Source organism: Talaromyces amestolkiae, assembly GCF_001896365.1.
Source record: "Talaromyces amestolkiae strain CIB chromosome Unknown scaffold12.1, whole genome shotgun sequence".
In the NCBI taxonomy this organism is placed as follows: domain Eukaryota; kingdom Fungi; phylum Ascomycota; class Eurotiomycetes; order Eurotiales; family Trichocomaceae; genus Talaromyces; species Talaromyces amestolkiae.
The window spans coordinates 342808-367259 of NW_024468048.1; the positions used below are offsets into that span (position 1 = coordinate 342808).

Sequence of the window (24452 nt, forward strand, 5' to 3'; positions counted from 1 at the left end):
TTCATTGAGATCGAAACAAGAAATAGTCTCCAAGTATTGCTACAAGAACAAGATGTACAATAATCCCGCTGCCCTGGCAATCTTTCTTTCGCTTTGCCAGATCACTCGATTATCTTCATTTCCCCTACTAGTCCCTCCAACTCGACTCCCATCGTGGATTTTCATCGCTTATTTCTCGGCGTGAGCAGCCTGTGCTTCGGCGTTGGCATCAACAAGCTGCTTGACTTCACCCTGCTTTCCGTTCTGTCCGTAACTGTCAGCTCCGTCCATCAAATCGAACCGCTGTGTTTATCCTCTACTAACCTCCCACTTGGCGAACTTCAAGTCGGATTGTCCGCGACGCTCGGCATTGAGACGCTGACTGTCCTTGAGGGATCGGCGAACCGCGCGCGCAGCAACGGCAAGGTATTTGTTGTAACTGTTCCAAATCAAAGTCCTCCAGTTAGCAATTGCGACCGACGAGAGAACGCAACGTGTTGTGAAGAGATCAGGAAACGTACGTTAAGCCGGCGGCTTTCCAGGCAGCAACCATTTTGACTGATGGTGGAGGATGTGAGGAATAAAGGTTATGGTGGAAAGTGTCGAATTGTCAAGCTCATCTCGGGTTCAGATGGAAGGAGACGAAAAGTCCGCCGGGATGTCACGTGGAGTGTCACGTGATATGGCATCGGTATAGACAGACATACGAGCATGGCCTTTTGCTTAAAAATTAAATTGAAATTGATGCTGAAGGATCTCCATATTGAAATATTGTGTGCCTTTGCTGTTTTAAAGCAACTGGTCATGTTGGGTGGTTGTAAGATAGCTGTTTGTGAATGGGTTGAATGCAACACCACGACCAGTATAGAGGTTGTTTATGCTCTGAACATTAATGTAAGGTTCTTTTGCAAATGCATTTTATTTCATTCAAAGTGCAGTGCTAGTAGAGTTCCTTCAAAGCCATAGTCGTAGAAAGAATTATTTGTCCGCATACTAAGTGAGAAAATAACAGTCCTCTCACATTTTAAAACTCACAGCAACTCCCCCATCTTGAGCATCACGATTTCCCTTTGCGTAATGTAACATATCTAGCCAACCCCACCTGGGCACTCGAGACTAGTCCCGAGTCAAACAGTCACTCCCAAACCTTTCCCATCATCTCCCTCTCGCGCTCCCATCCTTCTCACTTTGACCTTTTGGACAGGTCCGTCCGTCTATTTGACCTTCATCTTCGATCATTTTGGAGGGCCGTCAAGATATCTCTTTTTATAACCTACCAGCAACCCTCAGTCTCGGGAAATCTCTACTTGACCTTTGAGCGAAAGATCTTGCCGCGCTCACCTCACTTTTTGTTCTCCTTTTCTCCAACTTCTGGTCGACTCACCTTTTTTGTGCTGTCATTTATACTATCCTGTTGAGAGATCTGAAATTATCTGGCTTCTTGACGCGACGTCATTCAAAATGGCACGCGAAGAGAAAAAGGCTTTGAATCGCCCCTCGTCGCGTAAGCTTGTACGGTGGAATGGTATGTCTCATCCAGTATCCTCATATCTCGTCCAATAACCATGACATGACTGACACGTTAAGATGATCTCGATGAGCTACTTCTCCTTACCATCCAGTCTATCTCCAACAAGGAAGGTATAAGACTCCCTTGGACAGAAATTGCCATGTCTATGGGCAACAATGTCAGCGAAGGAGCAATCGTTCAACACCTTGCCAAATTGCGCGCCCGCCGTGTTGAGAAAAAGAAGCAGGTGCCTCCTCCTTTGCGTCGTGGTGGTGGTTATACTGGTGCCTCCAAGACATCAGAAGCTCCTGTGACACCTCAGTCTCCAAAGGAGAAATCAGACGTGACGGAGCGTCGGGTAAACCAGCGCAGTCAGCCTAAGATCAAGGTCGAGAAGCGTTCCGCTAGCAAGATCACAGATGTATCTTCAGACAGCGATGAAGAATGGACGTCTGATACTCCCAAGAACAAAAAATCCAAACAGAAGCGCGCTCCGAAGAAACGCAAGACTACTCCAGTAGACCCTGAGCCTCCAGTCGATTACGTCGTTAGTGATGATGATGCCACAAATGAGACTACCGAGTCATCGCAAAGCGATGGGAAGGTGGCTGTCGGTGCTGACTTTCTGGAATTTTTGGGCGACGATGACGAAGCAGAAGAGGAAGATCGCGCAGTTACTCCTAGCGAGAACGAAGATCAAGCCTACACACAACAGTCATTGGTTGTCAAACTCAAGCTTGGTACTGACAACATGTGTCGTCTAAAGTACAAGGGCACAGGTGTATTTCAAGACAGGAACCCTGAACAACGCTGGGAGATACCTCCACCTGGGCCAAACGGTGAATCATGGGGCTTCAGCAGGGACTATTATGGACCGATTCCTCAGTCCGCTCAACATTCCCATAATCCCGGTCTTCTCCGGGGAGAGTGGCCACGCGAAGTCGCCATGAGACAGTATGAAGCACCGCAAGCAGTGACATGGTCACACGAGACCTACCATCCAGACCCGAGACTTGTGCATCCTGCCTTGTTCCTGGAGGACCCAAACTGCGAACCCCAGTTGCAGTTTCATCGCAAGCTGCGCACTGCAGAAGAAAGTGATCCTGTAGCTCGAGCTCTCGACCAAACAAGCCCAGCGTATCAAGCGTACGCCACCACACACCGTGAGCTTCCAACATACCGCGACTCGAGCTGGACAACAACCACAGCACAGCCGGCCCAGCATCTTTCTCTTCGCGATTCGGGTTATGCCAGTGATTTCGACACTACTCGACCACATACCGAAATGAAATTGGATACCCGTCAGCTTTTGGATACCAGGCAACTCCCTGGAACAAGTGATGATGAGCTGCCGCCTGGTAAGATTTTTACTGATGGCATGGTTGACGAAACCCTCGTCTCAGAAGCAGCAACTGTAGACTGGTGGCAGCACTAATTGTTATGTACCCAGTGACCGAAAAATACCCCGAGAACCCAACGGAGCAGCTGGCAGACAACGAACAAGACAACGGAGTTGATACTTCATCCTTTGACATAGATTACGAGAGCTTTTTGAATCCTATCGATGTTGACGAGATGGACGACTTTTTTTGACGCGATTACAAGTTCATAATGGATTGGAGATTTGTGCTTTGAGCTAGTTTTTCTTTAGGTGTTTCTCGGAGTTCTTGGGCGAAATGGTGGATACTTTTCTATGGTATCTTTTCTGAAACTTGATGCTTGTGATTCTCTGCACATCCTTTGATTTTTGTTCTCAAAATTCATACAATAATCTTTTTTTTTCCTCCTTGGTGTATTTTACATATCTTTACAAATAAGATTCAATTGACTGTAATTCGTTGATATGAGGTTGAGGTGACGACCGTCCGGGTTCTATGAGCTTCTCCGTGCCTCAGGCCGCCCGAGCCGGCTCAGCGCCAAGACATCTGGGGAATCTAGAAGAAGCTGGAAAATTTTCGGTATTTTGGTCGGCTTCATCTTCCTTTTCTCCATCTTCCCTTGCTTCTTCTCCTCCTCCTCCATACTTCCATACTTGCAGCGTCCCGTCTGGCTGTGTGCACTATATTCTATTCCTTTTAATCCTTGTACTTCCTTTTTATAATTCCCTTCCCTCACATCACAATGCAGCGCGCTTTCTCCTCCAGATCCGCTCTTACCCGAGCTCCTCTCTCCAAGCTGAGAACCTCGGGTGTCAGCGTGCAACAACAGCGATTTGCCCACAAGGTGCGTCTATATCATCAAAAGAAGCTATGCGGTAGCCAATTCACAATGCTTACCCCTTATAGGAGCTCAAATTCGGTGTTGAAGCTCGTGCCCAGCTCCTCAAGGGTGTTGACACTCTTGCTAAGGCCGTCACTTCCACTCTCGGACCAAAGGGCCGCAATGTCTTGATTGACCAGAGCTACGGTTCCCCCAAGATCACAAAGGGTATGTATATTCTATTGTCATGAGTCGTCTTCACACAAAATTGTGCTAATTTTGTAGATGGTGTCACTGTCGCCAAGGCTGTTGTCCTCCAAGATAAGTTCGAAAACCTCGGCGCCCGCCTCCTCCAGGATGTCGCCTCCAAAACCAACGAGATTGCCGGTGATGGTACTACCACTGCCACAGCTCTTGCTCGTGCCATTTTCTCCGAAACCGTGAAAAACGTTGCTGCCGGCTGCAACCCCATGGACCTCCGCCGCGGTACCCAGGCCGCCGTCGAGGCCGTTGTCGAATACCTGACCAGCAACAAGCGTGATATCACCACCACCGAAGAGATTGCTCAGGTTGCTACCATCTCCGCCAACGGTGACACCCACGTTGGTAAGCTCATCTCAAACGCCATGGAGAAGGTTGGCAAGGAAGGTGTCATCACTGTCAAGGAGGGCAAGACTATCGACGACGAGCTTGAGGTCACCGAGGGAATGCGCTTCGACCGTGGTTACACCTCCGCTTACTTCATGACCGACGCCAAAGCCCAGAAGGTTGAGTTTGAGAAGCCTCTCATCCTCCTTTCCGAGAAGAAGATTTCCGCCGTCCAGGACATCATTCCCGCTCTCGAGATCTCCACCCAACTCCGCCGCCCTCTTGTTATCATTGCCGAGGACATTGACGGTGAGGCTTTGGCTGTCTGCATTCTCAACAAGCTTCGTGGTCAACTCCAGGTTGCCGCAGTCAAGGCTCCTGGATTCGGTGACAACCGCAAGAACATCCTCGGCGATCTTGGTGTTCTCACCAACGCCACTGTCTTCACCGACGAGCTCGATATCAAGCTCGACAAGCTCACTCCTGAACAGCTTGGATCTACTGGTTCCATCACCATCACTAAGGAAGATACCATCATCCTTAACGGTGAGGGCAGCAAGGACTCCATCGCTCAGCGCTGCGAACAGATCCGCGGTGTCATGGCCGACCCCTCCACATCTGAGTACGAGAAGGAGAAGCTTCAGGAGCGTCTTGCTAAGCTCTCTGGCGGTGTTGCCGTTATCAAGGTCGGTGGTGCTTCCGAGGTTGAGGTCGGTGAAAAGAAGGACCGTGTTGTCGATGCTCTCAATGCCACTCGTGCCGCTGTTGAAGACGGTATTCTCCCCGGTGGTGGTACTGCTCTTCTCAAGGCTTCCGCCAACGCTCTCACCAACTTGAAGGGCGCCAACTTCGACCAACAACTTGGTATTGACATTATCCGCAAGGCCATCACCCGCCCCGCCCGCACCATCGTCGAGAACGCCGGTTTGGAGGGTAGCGTCATTGTTGGCAAGCTCACTGATGAGTATGCCAGTGAATTTAACAAGGGTTTCGACAGCTCAAAGGGTGAATACGTGGACATGATTGAAGCCGGTATCCTCGACCCATTGAAGGTTGTCCGCACTGCTTTGGTCGATGCCAGCGGTGTTGCCTCCCTCCTTGGTACAACCGAGGTCGCTATCGTCGATGCTCCTGAGGAGAAGGCCCCTGGTCCTGCCGGTGGCATGGGTGGTATGGGCGGAATGGGCGGAATGGGCGGCATGGGCTTCTAAGCGCATTACCCTGAATATCCGTCTATGCCTTCTTCTTTGTCGATTTGAGCGTGTATTGCATTTGTAATATGGCAGGKTTTCATATGTTTTTCCTTTCTTTCTGATGTGTTACCACCTTCAAAATCTTTTATTCCCTCTGCTTTCACGGCCAACCTTGCAAACTCTGGATCATTAGAAATCTCCGACAACATCTCCACTCAACGCTCGCATTTATTTTCACTTGAATTTGGCGAAGGTAAAGAATTATGGCTGGCTTGGKTTGGAAAAATTTTTATTGTACAATACGTTACCATGTACTTTAATCTTCCTCTCTGACTGAATGAAGACGACTATCGATTAATTCGACGTGTTTCTTGAACGTAGATAAATTTTACTGATGAAGAAATATTGTAGACTACATCAGGTAAAGTTTGATTATCGACGATGCTCTGCCCCCTACTCATGCCTTAACCAAACTCTTCACTTAATGAATGCTCTATCAAAATAAGAGTGATCATCGATTACCACATCAAATGCCTCTTCAACGCCTCCACAACATCTCCCGATTCAACCTCAGGACCAAAAACAGTCAAAATATGCTGATCAGGCCTTACCAACACAGCCTGTCCCTCATTCAACTTTGTCAACTCGCTCCATCTCTTCTCATATCCTTGCTCAAGCACAAAGTCAACTCCTTGAACAACTATTCCTACGGGCAGAGATATGTCAGAGGGTATCTGGTCAAGTGCTTCTCCTACAATGGTCCTGATTTTATCGGCATGGTTCTCGCCAACTAAAACGGTGAAAGAATCAAAGCGGCACAAGTCTAGTGTCGAAAACTGTTTTTGAGCTATGAGTTCCGGCGTGAGTTCGTCGACGTACGAGGAGTCAATAGCCGGCAGATGGGTTTGCGTTGCCGCTGTGCTTGGGATCTGAATCCATGCATGCGGTAAACGTGCACCGGCAATACAGACCGGTTGGTAGATAGACGCGTTATCTGGGATCTTTTCGTCGCCATAAACGTACCCAATATGCAGTCCCAAATTGTCGAAATGTTCTCGTTGGCCTTCGATGCCTTCTTGGATATCAATCATGACTTTGGCATCTTTGATATTGGCATGTAGGTTCTGACGGGCAACTTCAACGTCCGGGTCCGTGGTGCCGAGTGTCTTGAGGAGATTGAATATCTTTTTCCCGTTCTTCACGCTCTGTTGTGAGTTGACGAGGGCTACTTGTCGTCTGTCAAGAGTGTAGGAGTCTAATAGCCCCGAGCCGGCGAAGCCCTTGTGAACGAAGGACAATTTGTAAGCGAGGTTGTGGACGTCTCCAAGGCCGGAATTTAGGCCTAGACCGCCTGTTGGTGGAAAGGAGTGTGCTGCGTCGCCGGCTCTGTTGTATTGATGGTTGGTTGGATGTCTTGGTCGGAAGAATGGGGATGAGGACTTACAAAAAGACGCGGCCGACTCGGTAGGTATTGGCAACTTTTCTGCTCAGTATCCAAGGTCGAAAACTGAGGACATCGTATTTGGCCTTGGTGCCGATAGCTGCATCGACTACCTTGCGGCAATGTTGCTCGTTCCAGGATTCGACTGGGTATTTCTTAGACTATCGTCGAGTAGTTAGCAAGGTTGAGTCTTAGATGGTGGAGGCAGAGATTCACATCGAAATTGCATATCAGAACCTGATTTCCAGACAAATCATATCCAATGATGAATCCAGATACCAAAGGATCCATGACCCAGTGAAGCATGCCGACATTCTCTTTAACGATGGGACGGAGATCCGCATTGAAGTGAATCGTCATCATTGTCTCATCTACACTCAACCATCAGTAAAGAGAAACATGCCATTGTAAGAGAGGAGCAGATCATACATGAATCTTCTCCCTCTGTCTCAACTCCCAAGTGGCTTCGGACCGCGCTTTTGGCACCGTCGCAAGCAACCATGTGCTTAGACTTGACTCTGTAGGTTTTCTTGGTGGAGCGGTCTTCGATCGTTGTGATAACAAATTCACTGAACTTTGTACATTCATCAGGGATATTGAGCATAAAGGGCAAAAGGCAGCGTAATCTCTCACCTGTTCAACACCGACGAAAGTGTGGTTCTTGCGAATCTCGACATTGCTGCTATTAGCCAACTTATTGGCAATTAGTTGCTCAAAGTTCGGCTGTGGGATATTATGGATCATCTGCGAAAATTTTCATCAGTCAAGAGGGTATGCTTGTTTCATAGTGAAGAATAACTTACTGTAGGCGTATCATCCAAGACCTCAGGGTCCATCCGCTCATAAGGCAATTTGCCCACATGCTCCCCCGCTAGACTAGTAATGAAATTCACCCAGAATGCATCACTGCGACAGGTCCCGACTTTGCGTATTTCGTTGACATCTAATCCGAACTGACGACATAGTTCGAGAGACCGTGGAGATAGTGCGTGGGCTTTTGGGGCTGCGAGTCTTGTTGCATATCTTTCTGCAATGAGGGATCGAACTGTAGTTCAAAGATCGGGTTATTATATAGATTTTTTGTTTGCCAGACGAGAAAATACCGACTTCCAAGCTGATCTAGCATGTATGCCAGAAGGAGACCAGAAGGACCACCTCCAATGATGAGGATTGGGACCTCTTCATCGTATTCGTCTGAGATAGACATTTTGAATCTTGGTATTGAGAAATAATATAAAGATTCAAGAATCACAAAAAATCGGAGTAATAAATCAACAAGAAGTTGATCATATTAAACAATGCAGGTTGGATCTGATGCCTTCCCACCTCGTTAGGGCTAAGCATGCACCACTCTCCCCACCTTTCCCACTTTCCCACTTCTTCTCTTATCCCCCGGATTCCGGATCCCCGCACGTTGTCAACCTCCTGGTCTGTCGAACTTCTGATTCTTCAGAGTTGGGTTTTACCAATGCAGACCATATACAGAGCGGCATGGAGTCAAGTGGAAATGAAGGTGGAAGTGGAAGACGCTTCAGCTGCCCTAAATGCTACAAGGCCTACACGAAACAAGAGCATCTCAACGTTAGTGACTGACGTCTTCTCAACCTATTGAACTGATGCTAATCTAAATTTCAGAGACATCTACGAACTCGTGAGTCATTACTTGCTCTATAAGTGGCAGTACTAAGGTGGAAATAGATTACAACTCCAAGCCATTTTCCTGCGATCAATGCGGCAGAAGCTTCGGTCGTCAAGACGTATTGACTCGACATGCCAGATTACACACACGAGCACCAATTAACCGAGAAGCTCTAGTAACCCCAGATGTCAGTCCTTCTGCTATTCAAATTGATCAAAACGATGATGGACATGCCTTCTCGCCAGTCACACCAACTACTACCTGGACAGCAGCAGTACCAAAATCGGATCAGCCACTGCCGCCAGCACCTACAGACTCGGTGAGACAGCAGGTATCAACTAACTCGATTGATGGGCTAGTTGATCCCGAAAACTTCCTAGAATGGCTGATGTTTGATCTACGAAATCCGTCAATGGTGCCCTTGCCTTTGACAGATGTCTCCATGCTTTCGCCAATGCAGATTGTGAGTGGACATCGACCAACACAAGGTACTGAGGGAAGTGATCAAAGAGGCGATAACGCATATGAAGCAAGCAAATTGGCTGTGCGCCAGATATCGACTATAATCAATGATCTGTGCAGAAGCCTGAATTCTGATGCTGAGACGACGGGGGTCACATCGGACTTCTTCGATGCCTGTATACACGAGTATTTTGAAAGAGTACTACCATCTTTCCCGGTGTTGCATGCACCGACATTTCAAGCGCATGATTGCATCGCGCCGCTATTATTGAATATACTAGCTTTAGGCTCCCTATTCGTCACAATGCCAGGTTCAAATGAGAAAGGAGAAATCATCTGGCGTCTAGCACACACCGCAGTCGCCACATCATGGCAATCATTAATGGCTCSCAAAGGACCTTATGATTCGTGTCATGGCGTTCAGCTAGTCCTTGCCGCGCTTCTCGGTCAGACATATGCCCTCCTATCAAATAACTCTAGTATTCGAAAGACGGCATTCGTTTTCCATGGTCTCGGTTTCTATTGGGCTCGAACATCCGGGATGTACAACTGGTTCTCGTTCCCACTCGAAGACATCCCAACAACTGATGCACCCAAAGAAGAGAAGATGTGTCGATGGAAAACATGGGCAGCAAAGGAAACTCAACGTCGAGCCATTCTCGGACATTACATACTTGACGGACTGATTGCCCAATCCTCGGGGTCTGCGCCTAGTGCTCGGCACGTAATTAACTCTATCGGTACGGCGTGTAGGGAAGCTGCGTTTTCTGCGCAGACAGTGGAGGAATGGATCGCTGAAATGCAGAGTTCAATTGTGGTTGAGCAGCCGATTTCGTCTATATATGCTTCTCTTTTGTCGCCGGAATACATATCATCGCCGATACCTTTGAGTGAGTTCTCTATCTCAGTCGTTTTAGAGGGCTTGCAGTCTTTGGTCTCAGATCTGCATGAAGCAACCCCTCCGGCTATTGGGATTACGTCTCAACGTGAAATTATTTCTGCTCTGATCAACCTTTACGAGGGAAACATAGTGACAGTAGGGTTGCGTCCAGCTCCTGAGTGTCTCCCTCTTCTGCTACGTTGGCATACAATTTTGTTAGAGCTCAACGCTCCCTCCACAGCTTTATTTCAGAGCATATGCTCGGCACACAAATCACTGGAAATCTCCAGTCGAGGTCCGATAAATAACTACATTCAACAAAAATCGATAGATTTGGATCGCTGGGCCAGAAGTGCAGCTGGCATGCGAGCTCTACTTCATGCAATAGCCATCAAGCAACTTCTCTGTGACATACCTCCTTCTCGTGCTCTAGCTCCACACATTCCAAACGCAATATTTGCGTCCGCTATCATTTTCAGTGCCATGTGCCTTTGTGGGATATTCACGGTTAGGCTTCCGACGCATTTTTGTTGGCAGGATGCTTGGAGTACTGTGCTTAACCRGGGCCCGCCAGTCTACTCTCCGCTAGGACTCTCTGTTGGCTGTCATGAAGGAGTGGAGACGAGCGCTAATGATGTCCTCGAAAATCTTGACGCTGGTGGCGCAGTGTCGGTAAAAACCATCCATTTGTTGAATGATATCAATTTCTTGCAGCTCAGTCTGAAGACTACGATTGCGTCTCGATGGACTCTGTCAGCGGAGATGGATGGTATCATCGGTCAATTGAGTAGATTAGCTCATGAGCATACAGCAATTGCTCGTTGACGTTTTAGATATGCCTCAGTGATCTTGTATGTGTCACTTTCTTTAAAAGTGTCTCAATATATGTACTCTATTTTCACTTCGAAGAATAACAATCATTCAACAACATAATTTATCTCATATCGACATCCGTCCCAACTTCATGCTTTCCTAGACGGAATAAGTGGTAGCAAAAGATAAGAATCATACTCCCCTCCAGCCAATATAGTATGGACACCTTCATTCCTCAACTCCGGCAATGGATCAGTGGGTCGACAGTGTGGTTCAGGGTGATACCCCGAAATGATGAGCTGCAACTCCTCGCCAGGGTTACAAATCATTCCATACGGCCAAATCGCAATGTCCAATGGGACAATTTCCCCATCTTTGAGCAATTTTTCTTCCGCATGGGTATACACTGGACGCAGTAGAGTTGACTTTTCCGGGTTAAGAGCTCGATGACTCGCGCGCAAACACCCTATGGGTCCAGAGTTGAAGAAAGCAGCACCGAATTTAGGATCAGCGGCATGTTTGCTCAAAAGTTCTTGACGCTCCTTTTCAGGGTTCGGGGTGAGTCTTCCTACGTCTACCAAGACTGACTCTAAAGTTTCCTTTGTTGTGGCTTTGATTTTGCGTAACTTTACGAATATGTCCATGTCATTTGAGTCTGTGGTGGAAGCCCAGAGATGTAGATTGATGTAACCGGTGAATTCGACGGTTTCCTGGATGGGCCATGAGAAGACAACGTCCCCAGTGACGGCGTCGTATGAGACGTCTGACTGGGCGGATGGTTGTGCCTCGGATAAACTCCGGCTATCGGGGTGTAGGTACAGTTTGAAAGGGACTTCTCGCTCGAGTGGGAATGATGTCTCGGGACGATTGATCATATCCTTTCCTCCGGCATTCAAAACACTAAGTCGCACTCGAGGGGTCATCGGCCAGTCATTTTGTATGTCTTTCATATAATAGTCGTAAAACTTGCGGAGATCTTCAACGTTGTATGGATCATTTAGGTCTGCTGTCTGTTGGTCTCGTCTTCTTTCCCCGGAGGAGGGATGATCACATACCGGGCCATTCATGAGTATTATGCACCCTAAGCCATTTCTCACTACTGCCACTTTCTTCCCAGGCACGAAGCGTGCCAGTTGTGTGCAAAAAGTTTGTCCAGCTGGCAACAATGTATAAAGGGCACTGAATCTTCTCGACCTCGGCACAAAGGCTATCCCAAAAGCTGTTCCAGGCAGGGTATTTATAACACATGGCATGCATATCAATTCCCTTATTGCCCGTGAAACTGACAACATCACCTTTAAGCATGCCTTGCATGAAGCCAGGGTTCGGTACGCCTTGCAGAGACGACATTGAGATTAGCCGACCGAGTACTATTAGATGGATGATCGACAGTCAATCTACTTACCTCCTCGACGAATGTTATTGTTATAAGTATCTGAGATACCCTCCCATGGCGCCAGACAAGCCAAATGAGGTGGCCTCTCTACACCAGTAAACCATTGAGTCATGGCAAGATAACTATTACCCGCCATGGTCACTTTACCATTACACCAATCTTGCTGTGCAATGAACTCGATGATGTCGTAATTGTCTTCTCCTTCCTTCTGCGAAGGTACAATTACATCCCCCCCGGATTTCCAGGTCCCTCGACAGTCTGTATGTACGACTGCATACCCATTATAACACCAATAATCTGGATCTGGTCCCTCGAACTTCTCCAACCCTGAAGTCGCGATTCGCGGACATCCGAAACGCCATGGCCATTTATTGAAGTTGTTCTTGTTGCTACCTCCGTTTTTGCCAAAGGGGCCCGCAACTAAGATTGCTGGGATTTTTGCTGCATCCAAGGAGGCCGTGAATGAAGGGCGGTAAATGTCCGCGAAGATTGTGACGCCATCTCGGACCACGATGGGAATGTCATCGTCTAGAATTATGTCTTTAGTCAAAGGCCGATGTCCGTCAATCTGTACGGTGCCCGCTTTGAGGATACGTTGTTGACCTGGTGTGGCTGGTGGAATGTAGCAGTCCTTCTCTGCGACGGATGAGGTGGGAAATTGAATGATATCTATGTCTTGGGTTGAGGATGCCATTTTTTCTGCTCTGTTCTCGATAAGATTGATGTTAGATTCAAGAACTACGTAGCATACCAGTCAGTTCACTTCTATGTGTACTATACTTATTAAAATTATCATGATGTCTCTTCGATGAGATTGATGTGGGGACGAAGCTTTTGGCATTCCACAAACCCACGGACTTTTACTCCACGGCGAATACACCGAACCCAACAGTGAGTTCGTATGAGCACTTTCCCCGTTATTCCATGGCTTATGCAACTAACCCCAGACTTCCCCAGACGGAAACTCTTTCCACTCCACGGGGTAGATCCTTTACACACTGCAATATTGCATCCTTATTTATAGATGATGCCTGGGCATGCAATATGTCCTTTTGGCCTTGGTCGATCGCTGACCTTATGATATTACCGATATTACAACAATATACGCGACAACACACTGAAGGCGGAAGAAATGGCTTCAAACAAGCAAAGTGCCACTGTTGGCCCTGAATTGGCCAGGGTGCTCCCTGTATTGGACAAACCATGGTATCGCACTCCGCACTTGCTGAAGCTCAATATCCTTTTGCTTCTTGTGACTTTGTCGGCAACGGGCATGGGATTCGACGGGTCAATGATGAATGGATTGCAGTCCTTGTCGACATGGACGGACTATTTTCATAATCCGAGTTCTTATCTGCTGGGCATCACGAATGCGGTTCTGAACTTGGGCCCGGTTTGTTTTCTTCCAAGGCTCATTGACCAGGAGTAGCTAGACTGGCATCTTGCTTATCGTTCCATGTTGGAGTTTAGATCCTTTTCGGCGGACCCGTTGGGTGGCTTTCTGATCGATATGGACGACGCGTCGCAATTCAACTTGGCTGCCTCCTGATCATATTGGCTGCAGCAGTACAAACGGCTTCCCAGAACCTCGGCATGTTTGTGGCTGCTCGATTTATCCTTGGAGTTGGAATTGAGTTTTGCATCATCCCTTCTCCAGTTTTGACGACAGAGTTGGCATACCCTACTCACCGCGCCAAAATCACAAGTGTGCTTTTCACTTTTTATTTCATTGGCTCCATTCTCTCTAGTTGGACTACCTACGGAACTTATCGTATGAGTCAGTCAACTTGGACTTGGCGCATTCCATCACTTCTTCAGCTTGCGCTTCCTTCTGTGGAGTTCATAGGCCTTTTCTGGGTTCCAGAGTCTCCCAGATGGCTCGTCAGCAAGGGTCGTGTACAAGAAGCTCGCACAATATTCGTGAAATATCATGCCAATGGAGATGAATCATCTTCCTTGGTAGACTTTGAGTTGGAGGAGATACATCAGAATCTGCGATATGAAGCCGGTGCAAGCACTTTGGGTTGGAAAGAGGTTTGTTTGACCATGGATCTAGACAGCAGTCATTGAGAGAATATTAAATACTAACTCTGGGATAGGTGTGGAAAACGGCAGCCGATCGGAAGCGCTTAATACTAATGGTGTACTTGTCCTTCATGACTCAATGGTGCGGCAATAATGTCATCAGCTATTATCTCTCCTTGATCCTCGACTCGGTTGGAGTGACGTCTTCTGACAGCAAGACTTTGGTCAATGGCATCCTACAGATTGTGAGCTGGATAGCTGCAGTCATAGGAAGTATGCTTGTCGACAGGCTTGGTCGACGGTTCCTTTGGCTGTATTCATTGACCGTGATGATGTTGTCGTATATCGTCTGGACAGTTTGTTCAGCTTTATATGAGCATAATCAGTCACACAGACTGGCCATCGCTGTTCTAGCTCTCATCTTCTTGTTCCAGATTCACTACTCCTTCGGTATCACACCTCTCAGTATGAGTAAGTCTTCACCTCCTGGTTAGATGTCCATGCATAGTTGCTCAGAAACTACGGCTAGGTTATCCTGTCGAGATCCTTCCCTTCCACAGCCGGCAAAAAGTAATGAGTCTTTATTACATCGGCAATAGTTGTGCAAATCTCTTCAACAACTTTGTCACACCAGTGGCCCTCGATGCGATTCACTGGAAATATTACCTGGTGTTTATTGTCATGATAGCTCAATTCGTGGTTGTGGTATACTTTTTCTTCCCAGAAACGCGAGGCTACGGATTGGAGCAAATTTCTGGTTTATTTGAAGGTGATTCGCTATTCATAGGAAAGACCGTGGTGCAACATTCAGACGATAGCATTGAGACTTTGGAGAAGGCTCAAGCGGAGCTCAAAGATGACAGGGTCGAACAAATTGAGTCTGTGGTGGCCATGAACAAGATAGGCTAATTGGGCCAGGAGTACCTGCCATGTGACTTGATGCAGGTCGAGGCCCAGCTGCACAAATACATTCTGTAAACAAGGGACTATCAAAATCGAGCACTCAGCTACTTTGTGTCAAGCCCCGGCTGTCAAATCGCTTTTGTAAGTGCATTATTAGAAAATATTTAGGGTAGTTAGGCAATATTAGCACAGACACCTAGGTACCTCGGTGATTGTGGAATATTAAATTAAATACCTGGAGCTGTCAACCGATGAACTCAAAGCATGTAAGACTAACTATCTACATGGCCTAGCCTTGGAAATATCCGGCTTATTGCTACTAATTCAAATGTTACTGCCCATCATATTTTGTATTGCAAACAACCAAACCTCTCTAGATACCAACCTGAAAGCACACAGTATAACCCGGCTTTAACAGCCAAAAAGCCTCCGCATTTGCAATTTTAATTTGAATCTTTACTTGATATAGGAACGCAAAGTACACTCATATACGAATCTATCTATCTGTTCATAGTTCAAAGCACGTATTAGCTCCAGATCACCAAGATGTCAAATATTATCATTCAAATCAAGATCAAAAGCAAGTCTGTTCGATATAGTCAGGTTCGACTCTATGCACCTTCGTACCTATGCACTCGAAATTTCTGTCATTGCGTAAGCCTCTACACATGGTAATTTGGCAAAAGATGGGAAATCCAGACTCTTCGCCAGAACCAGCATAGTTTCGGATGAACACATGATTATTGAACCCGAGAGAACAAATGTCAGTATCTCCACATAGCCTACTACCTAGTGGAGCAACGCTTTGATGTAAAAGAGGTTGCCACCACGCGATGTTCCTCCACGGCTTAAGAGCTGACCGACTTAATCCACGGAGCTGCTCGGCTTTGAGTGGCACCTCAGAAGTCGGGGCAATTCAGTATGTCCCCTGTTATGGGCAAAGTGACGTTATGGTAATCCAGACTACTCTTGTTATAAGAGAAATTTGCGGTCTACTTCTCTACTCACATCGTGGACAAGTCACTAGAACAATACCACAGTTACCTTTCTCATGCTCAATCATTTTCACAACCGAGAATAAGAATTTCTTCACAAATTCGATATCTACTCTGTTATTCCTCAAAATAGTACATTATGGCACCTGGGAGAGTCTCACCAACCGTTCAGGATGAACCGATCAATCCTTATAATGGAGGTTATCTAAAAACCAGCCACGGCATTAATCACGATTATGGCACAACCAAAGCCGGCGGAACAACCGATATCCTAGAAAAGCAAATGTCACAGAAATTTGGTGATTGGAGAGATGACTTCTTCACCAATGGCTACACTGTCGTCAAGGGTGCCATCCCTCGTGAAAGAGCCATTCAGTACCGTGAGCGGGCCATGGAATGGTTTCAGAAATTTGACTTCGGATTCGACATCAACGACAAGAGTACCTGGACTCAGGAACATCTGCCCGTTATGATGAATGGTGGTATGATCATGGGATATTCTGCTACTCATGAAAAATGGGTTTGGGAGGCGCGTTGGTAAGATCATCCATCTTTGCGCAATGTATTTACATCAGTGCTAACGTCACCAAGCGAGCCGGGTGTCATTGAGCCCTTTGCAAAGCTATGGGGAACAGATGAGCTCTTGGTGTCATTTGACGCTGTCAACATCACGCTTCCAGGACGAACAGACGTTAGGTGGACTCCCTGGCCGCATATCGACCAATCTCCCACCCGCAAGGGTCTTGTATGTGCACAAGGTATCATCAATTTATCCGAAGCCGGTCCTATGGATGGTGGCTTGCAATTACTTCAAGGAAGCTCTGAATTATTTGAAAGATTCTTCATTGAGAATCCTCCCAGGCCCAAAGCCAAGGACGCCCCCGGTCAGTTTGATTGGTACGGCTTCACGCTCGAAGAGGTCGAATGGTTCAAGAACAACGGTTGCAAATTGATCAAGGTGGAAGCCGAGCCTGGCGATGTGATCATATGGGATTCGCGTACCGTGCACTATGCATCCTTGCCCAAAAGTGAAATCATTCGTACCATCATTTACGCCACTTATACTCCAGCAAACCTAGCCACACCAGAGGACGTTGCCCTGAAAGCCGATATTTTTCGTCGGTGGGAAGGAACCACTCACTGGCCCCATTGCAATATTTTTGCTCAGGGCAAAGCTATGAGAGGTGATATATTATGTCCAGGAGAGCGTGATGAGCCTCTTGAGAAGCCGGAATTGACTGATCAAGTATTGAAACTGGCTGGTGTCTTGCCATACTAAATTAAAACATAACCAGCATGTGTGTCTACCTAGATTGTTACCTACAGATTTTCTAAGATTTTGCTTTATATAGGTACTTGGGTAGTTAACCTAAATGGAACTTAGTATTGTATCAAAGGTATCTCGTATGTGAATATAGCTATATGTAAGGATTTTACATTTTCAAAATCGAATCTTCTCGATGTGGGCAGAAAACGAGGATGCAGGTCTCTCAAATCATGGAGTCCCTTCATACAGTATGAATAAAGCTAGAAATTTTCTTGCGACTCACTCAGAAGCTCCAACTATTAGTTGTGTATGCTACCAGTTGACAAACGCACCATGTGCTTTATCTAAGTACCAAGTTACCTAAGTCAAAATGAATGTTTCCACCGGCCGATACCTCGCAGCCATTAATTATATAGTATTTCAACCTATTTCTTGGAATTTTGAATGGATTGTCACGAATCTGGATTTCTTCTTTAACATAGGGCTAAACACCATTCTATGATACTCTTTCTATCTCATACCAATCACACAAAAGGAAGAATGACATGGCTAGGATATTCCCCACCAAAATGAATCTTGTGACTACCCTTATTATCTTGATTGCCCAGTTTATCTTTCAATTCCTTGAAAGAGTGAATCTGAGGAGTTTGTCCAGATACCTGAATCTGAACAGACTCTCCCGCCTCGTACTCGACACTCATCGCAAAGATGCCAATATCCAATTTCACCACTTCACCAGCCGGCACAGCTTGAGTCCTTGCATGCGGGTGGAACGGATAGTTAGGATGCATGGAGCGAGAGGGGTCAATTTCGCGATGGGATGCTCGAAGCATGCCAATAGGACCCATGTAGAGAAGCAAATCTGTCGCTTTGTCTTCAGGGATCTCCTCAATTGAATTGGGAGGGATAGAGTCCCAAGGAACATTCAGCGCCAATACGGACTTTTTATTTTTGTCCAATTTGCGAATGACAACATATACATCAAGATCATCCCGTGCATCACACGACATATATAGCACGGCTTTTGGAATACCGCAGAGCCTTGATTTATTTTCAAAGGTATAAGTGAAGGATGCATGCGAGGTCCCATCCTCCGAATTGTAGGTACTAACGCTTGTGCTAGAAGGTGAGCCATTTGGGTTAAGCACGCCATTGTCCAATAGGAAGAGCTGACGATCCTGCACCTGTGGTGGCGGGAAACTTGCGATAGGTTCGTCAACAACTGCATCCTGATCTCCGAAACGTAGAGTTGTCATGCGGATTTGAGGTGTTAACTCCCAGTCATTATCTATTCCTTTCAGATACTTGTCGAAGAAGCTGAGTAACTCCTGTGTGTACTTGGGAACTGCCCAGATATCATGCCACTCCTGGTAAGGGCTGAAACGGATCCATTTCTTTGGACAGTCGACATCGTAGAACCCTCGAATTGAGCCCATTGTATGCAATGCACTTGAGAAAGACGCTGTGATGTATGTTGGGATGTTGATCTTGGTAATATCTGGACGCTTATCTTCCCAGTATGGATTGGCAACACCTCCACTGCGACGATACATTTCCTTGAAGCTTTCCATCCCATTGTATCCTTGTATCATCACTTGTGAGATATGATCGAAAAAGTTTCCGGCATATATTCCGCCACGGACGAACTGTTCCCGGAATAAGTCACCACATCCCTCCCAGGGAGCAATTGCTTTAAGGGAAGGAGGGCGAAGTTGGCCAATAAACCATTGCGCAATTGCCAAGTGTGAATTACCGGCCATTCCAACGTTACCATTACACCAGGGTTTTGCGGCAATAGCCTCAATGCAATCGTATCCATCTTCACCTTCTTGTGTACCCATGATGACACACATTCCATCTGAGTCTCCAACACCTCGTGTATCAGCATTGATAACTGCATATCCTCGAAGCACAAAGTCTGCTGGGTCAATAGCCTCGAATTTCTCCAGACCGCTAAGCGTGTTGGGCTTTAGTCCCATATTGTAAGGCGTCATCATTCTGAGAAATTTGAGACCGTTGAGTTTCTTACCAAATGGGCTCCATGAGAAGATTGCAGGGACTTTTCTGCTTTCATCAACGGGCCGGTATATATCGACATAGATTTTTGCACCGTCGTGGACTTTGAGGCCAACATCGTGCTCGACAAGTATATCGCAGGGCAATTTCCGAGAATTGAATGGAGCGGAGCCCTTGGCTAGAATCTCGGTTTTGTTCAAGAATCCTTGGTACCCATTACGACCAATGGAAGGTGGATCGATCTGTTTCTGTGCTATTTGACAGGGAGCCGGCATGATTGCTTGTATTGAGAAGCGGGGACTTGCTGGATACGTTTCGTTCGTATGAACAAAGACTAACTTCAATACAACAGATTGTCCTGTGTCGATGAGACAATTGAGGATGACTTATACTCCCCTCCAAGATGTAGCGGAAGGAGGGGTACCTAGGAACTAGATCCTTTCCCACGGATATCTCAGTCTCGATTTCTAATATTGCCTAATGGGGGCTACTTGTTTCTCCGTGGGATAAGAGTTCGGCACGTCGTCTGGCTCTACGAGCCAAGCTACCAAGTTGATTTTCGTCTATTCTCCGGTGTTTTCGGGACTCCTTTATCAAGCTAGGCACCTGAACAATTGTCAAATCTAGATTATGACTTGTGAGTAATCGGCCAGTGAAGGCTAGGGTCGACGGTAGTTTAAAGATCTTGCCCTATATTCATGATCATGATCGGACAACACATTGGTATCAAAACTAAAGAACAAAGTTCCCTATATTTAAGTATATCATCTTGTCAATAAATTTTAGGATTCTTAACTATTTCGACCTGGGCGTCTTATCGCACTGTAAGTAGTCTTTAATGGGACAATAGAACAAAACGAACGGTCAGTTGTATCAAAGTAAATATTCATTCACATCTGCCCAGCCGTAATAAGTACATTGTTATCTTTCAACGCCTCTGCGCGAAAAGCATGATTCAAAGAAGCCTTAGAGAAGGGAGACATTTGAAAGTATCAAAGAGGAGTCAAACCAACATATTCCTTGAGCGCAAATGATTGTACTAAGAATTAAAGGTGGTAACCTTAGAAGCCTTTCAAATACATGGTGAGTTGCCATGTTCAATTTTATCGACAAATATACAAGAATGTATTATGTGCAAAATGAAGCTGTGGTAATAAGAGTTATCCTACATGAAGGACCAGGGACCCTGGTGATGAACCAAAATAGGTACTCGATCTCCATATAAGTTACTATGCTCTCTAATATCAAATATCTTTATTTCCAAACATGTTAAAATCAGGATAAAGGGCATAGCAATGACCGAGCTCCTCCCTAGCTTTTGTTGGTCCGAAACAGCAACAATGGACAATCAATAGCTTGGAAGAATTTCTCTTTCTCTAAGATACGAGACCGTATTGTTGTTTTGATTATCTTCATGGTATTTCCAATTCTTTTTGCAAGCTATAGGTGTTTTAAAGCTTCACTCCTTCCAAGTTCCAAGCTATGGAAGATCGATAGGTACTATAAACATGTCCAAGAGGCTGCTCTAATAAACTCCATCTCTCGCTTTCAACCAACGACCTCAAACCCAATCAAGAAGCGACATATTTCTCGACAACCTGTTGCCTCGCGAGAAGACACGCTGTGAAAAGATAGCAATCGAATAATGAACTCACACCATCTTCAGACAGCCGACAATGGCTCTGACATCAATTCCGATAATCAGGAGCGTTTATACATCCTGCAGCTGATGATTGAGCGGCAGCAGCAACAGATTGAGAACCTACAAGAATTATTATCAGTATCACAACTCGAAAACTTACAATACCGATTGTTGGAGTTGAAAGAGGCGCACTCAGATAAAGTCGCCTTGTACAACGACTTGGAGCAGCGCATCTTAGAGCAGGACCGTGAAATTTCAGGCGCGTATGAGCATCAACTTCTCCAGCGGGCTTCTGAGTTGGATGCATATGGCGATCAGAATCGTCTGTTTTCTCCATCTCGGAAATTGATCGACACGAGCCTCGTCGTCCACGACGCTGACATCAAGCTTGACATGGAAGCCGTCACTTATGTGGAGGGCCGCAATCAGCATAGGATAGCCCAAGTAACACGAGGATTCGAACTTCGATACTCCATGTTGGTTACCGACTACTATGAGTATGAGTTATGCGATGCACCAGATGCAGTCATCGATGCTTTGAACAAAAAGAGTGACTTCGAAATTTTGCCTCGCTATCGGAAACTCGTTGACGAGGATTGGAAACTTCAAGCTATTGCAATCTGTGAGTCGGTAATTCGGCAGTGGAAGGCTTTCAATGCGCCCTCGGTTGATTCAAGTGGATTCTCTATCGCAGCTGCCGAGCGACAAATGGAACGTGTCAATGACATGGTTGAAATCTTGGATAACGAATTACAGGTCTCTTCGACGGATGACACAGAATTCTCCGATGGATCATCTATCTTTTAAAGAACACTCGGGGTTTTCCGTCCGTCATGGTGTTGTAGAGTATGGCGTTCGGGCTTATTTTCGGCAGGGAGAGTAGCTTCAGATTGTGATAGACATATTGAAAAAGTGTCAAATAACTTTTTCAAGTGATTGCCCATAATAAGATGTGGAAATGTAGTCAAGCCAGTCCCTGCGCCTATAGGACTAATAGGGCCTAGCCCTCGTTCGCCGTGGGATATCGGAGGTCGGATGTTGTCACCCCACATTTTCCCCCGGATTTGTGCATTTGCATGAAACACGTGGACACCGTTCTCCGTGGAATAATCAACTCTCTTGCTGAGCAAAAAGACAGAATAGGAAGGTGAAAAGGTGGTCAAATATGTCCAGAGGAAATTGTTCAAAGCAAACATGACCGTGCACTTAGCTTTGCCTTCGAGGGTGTATGTGAGATGGCTGCCGTGTAGCTCAGAGTACTATCTCCTCGGGAGGAAAGAAATGATTCATTGGTTTTTCTGTAAGACTTTGAAGTGTTCCAGAGTCTTCAATAGCTTTGTGACCATCTTTGATATATGGAGATGTATCTGTGGTACTCATCACAGCTCTAGAAAGTTGCTAGCCTTCACTGTGGGCCTCAGGCCTCCCCGCTCCTTCCCCAACTTCCCACTTTCCACCCCGATTCACGACTAGATCACAGCCTCACCACACTTTTTCCCTTTACTCTTTAGATGTCATCTATCTCCAGTGCTAAAAATCCATTGTATCCTCATTTCAAGGCCTGAAAATGGAGCTGCCAGCCAGTGACGAGCCAACACATATTTCGAAAGCGCCAAAGAAACGGCGTCTTCGAGCAGTAAGCGCATCGATAGTACCTCGACTCATGTGCAATCCAATGCTAATAGTATATAAACCAGTGCGATTCTTGCCGTCAACGAAAGGTAGTATGCTATTCTGACTTATAAAGATTTCCTTAGACTCATACAGGATGCCCAGATCAGATGCGACAATCTCCCCGGCTCATGCCGCAATTGTCAAACATACGGCGATGAATGTATCATAACTCGCGACGGAAAGAGCCACGCTCGCTCAATAATGCCATCGTCTGTTCGTCCCTATATCAACAAGTCTAGCGCAAGCAGAACTTTCTCAAAATCAGATCATGATCGTCTGGCAACACTTTCTAGAGAAAGCCAGTCATCAGAGCCCTCCCCGCCGTTCAATACAAGCAACGTAACAACATTTCCGCAGCCCGAAACTACAGATACGGTCCAGTCTTTTGGAGACTTGATGAACAAGGACGAAGACCACCGAGCTGAGACTTTTGCGTCCGGCGGGGCTACCACTGAGACACCTGCTGCACTTCCGATTTTCAACTCGCCATCCGTATCGATAGATACTGTCCACGGTGTAATCACTACTGAAGTCGGTCGGTTTCCAAGAAACAGCAAATTTGCCGGGTTGAGCTCTCCTCAGGTCTTTGCAAAATCAGCCGAGGAGCACTTCAAAGGCATCGCACCTCACATCAATGTGATGGATTTTTTCTGCCCTACTATGAGTTTTGCGGAGGAACTACCAAACCAGCCAACCGAACATCGGCCACTTGTGGTCAAAGAAATTGCCGACGTTTGTATTCAGCGTAAGTCGGGCTACTCTAAGAGCCACCGCTCTACGCTAATGATGTCAACTTGGTTATTCTAGGCTTTCTCAGCACCTACAACCAACTATTTCCAATTCTTAATTCTAGAGCCTTTTGCGAAGCTTATCTACAGTTTTACGATGCGGGGAAGTGCTCTGACTCGGCAGTCGTTGCATGCTTCTATTTCGCCATTGCTCTAGGCTCTGAAGACGAGGAGATTGGTGACCTACATTCCCAGGCGGCTTGCAAGCTCCAAGGCGAGTTACTGGCCAGGCCTTATATGTCTAGTGTGCAAGCCTTGATCTTGATGGTGAGATCACCACTAATCATTGCGATCTCTGAGGTAGCTAATTAGAGGTGGTGCAGACACTTTGTCTAATAAACACAGGGAGAGACAGTCAGGCACTTCTAACAGTCGGAACAGCAGCTCGAATTGCTCAATCTATTGGCCTTCACCGTAGCTTGTCGGCACACAATCATCCACACGAATTTGAATTTGTCATGAAAGAACATCATCTACGAAGCTGTATATGGTGGGTCTGTTATTGTCTAGATAAGTGAGTGACCAAACTGTTTCAGGGGGTCTCGAAAATATGAGTATGCACTAATTGCATTGTTGATGACAGAAAGCTATCTTTTGAACTTGGGCGGCCATCAACCATATGTGATGACGACTGTGATGCAGATTTACCTGACATTTCGCAGGCATTCACACCTTCCACTGATCCAGCGCCAGAAACAGAAACAACGAATTTCCTCAGCTCTCTGATCAACCTCTGCTCGCGTTTATCCATCATAGCATCTACTCTATTCCACATCAATACTTTGAAACTCGATGAGGAAATAATCATATCTCGCGTGGTGGAAGCCGATAGGCACCTCCAGGAATGGCGATCATCTCTTCCACCGGAGATATCCCTAGATCGAGACTTGAATAAAAGCGAAACCGAGTTACAATCTGTAGCATCGAGCCTTCTCAACTGCATGTATCTGAACGCTCTTGTGGTCGTTCATCGATTCTCCCTGATCAGTAGAAATCGATCAACTTATCTGATAACACATTCAAAGAGACATGTCGTGGCATC

General features: G+C 46.4%; 10 protein-coding genes across 10 annotated transcripts; 6 read left to right on the forward strand and 4 right to left on the reverse strand.

The window, feature by feature from the left end:
* Positions 1–168: 168 nt before the first annotated feature.
* Positions 169–532, reverse strand: BHQ10_006432 (uncharacterized protein; the record flags this gene model as incomplete). The annotated part of the gene is made up of 3 exons (XM_040879018.1): positions 169–243; positions 304–418; positions 501–532. 3 exons carry the CDS (start codon positions 530–532, stop codon positions 169–171), a joined length of 222 nt encoding a protein of 73 aa, XP_040734936.1.
* Positions 533–1440: 908 nt separating this feature from the next.
* Positions 1441–2924, forward strand: BHQ10_006433 (uncharacterized protein; the record flags this gene model as incomplete). The annotated part of the gene is made up of 2 exons (XM_040879019.1): positions 1441–1504; positions 1567–2924. 2 exons carry the CDS (start codon positions 1441–1443, stop codon positions 2922–2924), a joined length of 1422 nt encoding a protein of 473 aa, XP_040734937.1.
* Positions 2925–3610: 686 nt separating this feature from the next.
* BHQ10_006434 (uncharacterized protein) lies at positions 3611–5487 on the forward strand (the record flags this gene model as incomplete). The annotated part of the gene is made up of 3 exons (XM_040879020.1): positions 3611–3712; positions 3775–3916; positions 3974–5487. The coding sequence occupies 3 exons, from the start codon at positions 3611–3613 to the stop codon at positions 5485–5487; spliced, it is 1758 nt and encodes a 585-aa protein (XP_040734938.1).
* A 500-nt stretch (positions 5488–5987) lies between these two features.
* On the reverse strand, positions 5988–8117 carry BHQ10_006435 (uncharacterized protein; the record flags this gene model as incomplete). Its single annotated transcript, XM_040879021.1, has 7 exons — positions 5988–6855; positions 6914–7071; positions 7127–7281; positions 7340–7484; positions 7544–7654; positions 7714–7955; positions 8018–8117. The coding sequence occupies 7 exons, from the start codon at positions 8115–8117 to the stop codon at positions 5988–5990; spliced, it is 1779 nt and encodes a 592-aa protein (XP_040734939.1).
* A 2736-nt stretch (positions 8118–10853) lies between these two features.
* On the reverse strand, positions 10854–12794 carry BHQ10_006436 (uncharacterized protein; the record flags this gene model as incomplete). Its single annotated transcript, XM_040879022.1, has 3 exons — positions 10854–11707; positions 11760–12038; positions 12110–12794. The coding sequence occupies 3 exons, from the start codon at positions 12792–12794 to the stop codon at positions 10854–10856; spliced, it is 1818 nt and encodes a 605-aa protein (XP_040734940.1).
* A 438-nt stretch (positions 12795–13232) lies between these two features.
* Positions 13233–15034, forward strand: BHQ10_006437 (uncharacterized protein; the record flags this gene model as incomplete). Its single annotated transcript, XM_040879023.1, has 5 exons — positions 13233–13493; positions 13571–14134; positions 14200–14465; positions 14520–14596; positions 14655–15034. 5 exons carry the CDS (start codon positions 13233–13235, stop codon positions 15032–15034), a joined length of 1548 nt encoding a protein of 515 aa, XP_040734941.1.
* Positions 15035–16162: 1128 nt separating this feature from the next.
* BHQ10_006438 (uncharacterized protein) lies at positions 16163–17302 on the forward strand (the record flags this gene model as incomplete). Its single annotated transcript, XM_040879024.1, has 2 exons — positions 16163–16560; positions 16615–17302. The coding sequence occupies 2 exons, from the start codon at positions 16163–16165 to the stop codon at positions 17300–17302; spliced, it is 1086 nt and encodes a 361-aa protein (XP_040734942.1).
* Positions 17303–17814: 512 nt separating this feature from the next.
* Positions 17815–19581, reverse strand: BHQ10_006439 (uncharacterized protein; the record flags this gene model as incomplete). The annotated part of the gene is made up of 1 exon (XM_040879025.1): positions 17815–19581. One exon carries the CDS (start codon positions 19579–19581, stop codon positions 17815–17817), a length of 1767 nt encoding a protein of 588 aa, XP_040734943.1.
* Positions 19582–20951: 1370 nt separating this feature from the next.
* BHQ10_006440 (uncharacterized protein) lies at positions 20952–21755 on the forward strand (the record flags this gene model as incomplete). The annotated part of the gene is made up of 1 exon (XM_040879027.1): positions 20952–21755. The coding sequence occupies one exon, from the start codon at positions 20952–20954 to the stop codon at positions 21753–21755; it is 804 nt and encodes a 267-aa protein (XP_040734944.1).
* Positions 21756–22823: 1068 nt separating this feature from the next.
* On the forward strand, positions 22824–23722 carry BHQ10_006441 (uncharacterized protein; the record flags this gene model as incomplete). Its single annotated transcript, XM_040879028.1, has 2 exons — positions 22824–23367; positions 23430–23722. The coding sequence occupies 2 exons, from the start codon at positions 22824–22826 to the stop codon at positions 23720–23722; spliced, it is 837 nt and encodes a 278-aa protein (XP_040734945.1).
* Between the last annotated feature and the right edge of the window lie 730 nt (positions 23723–24452).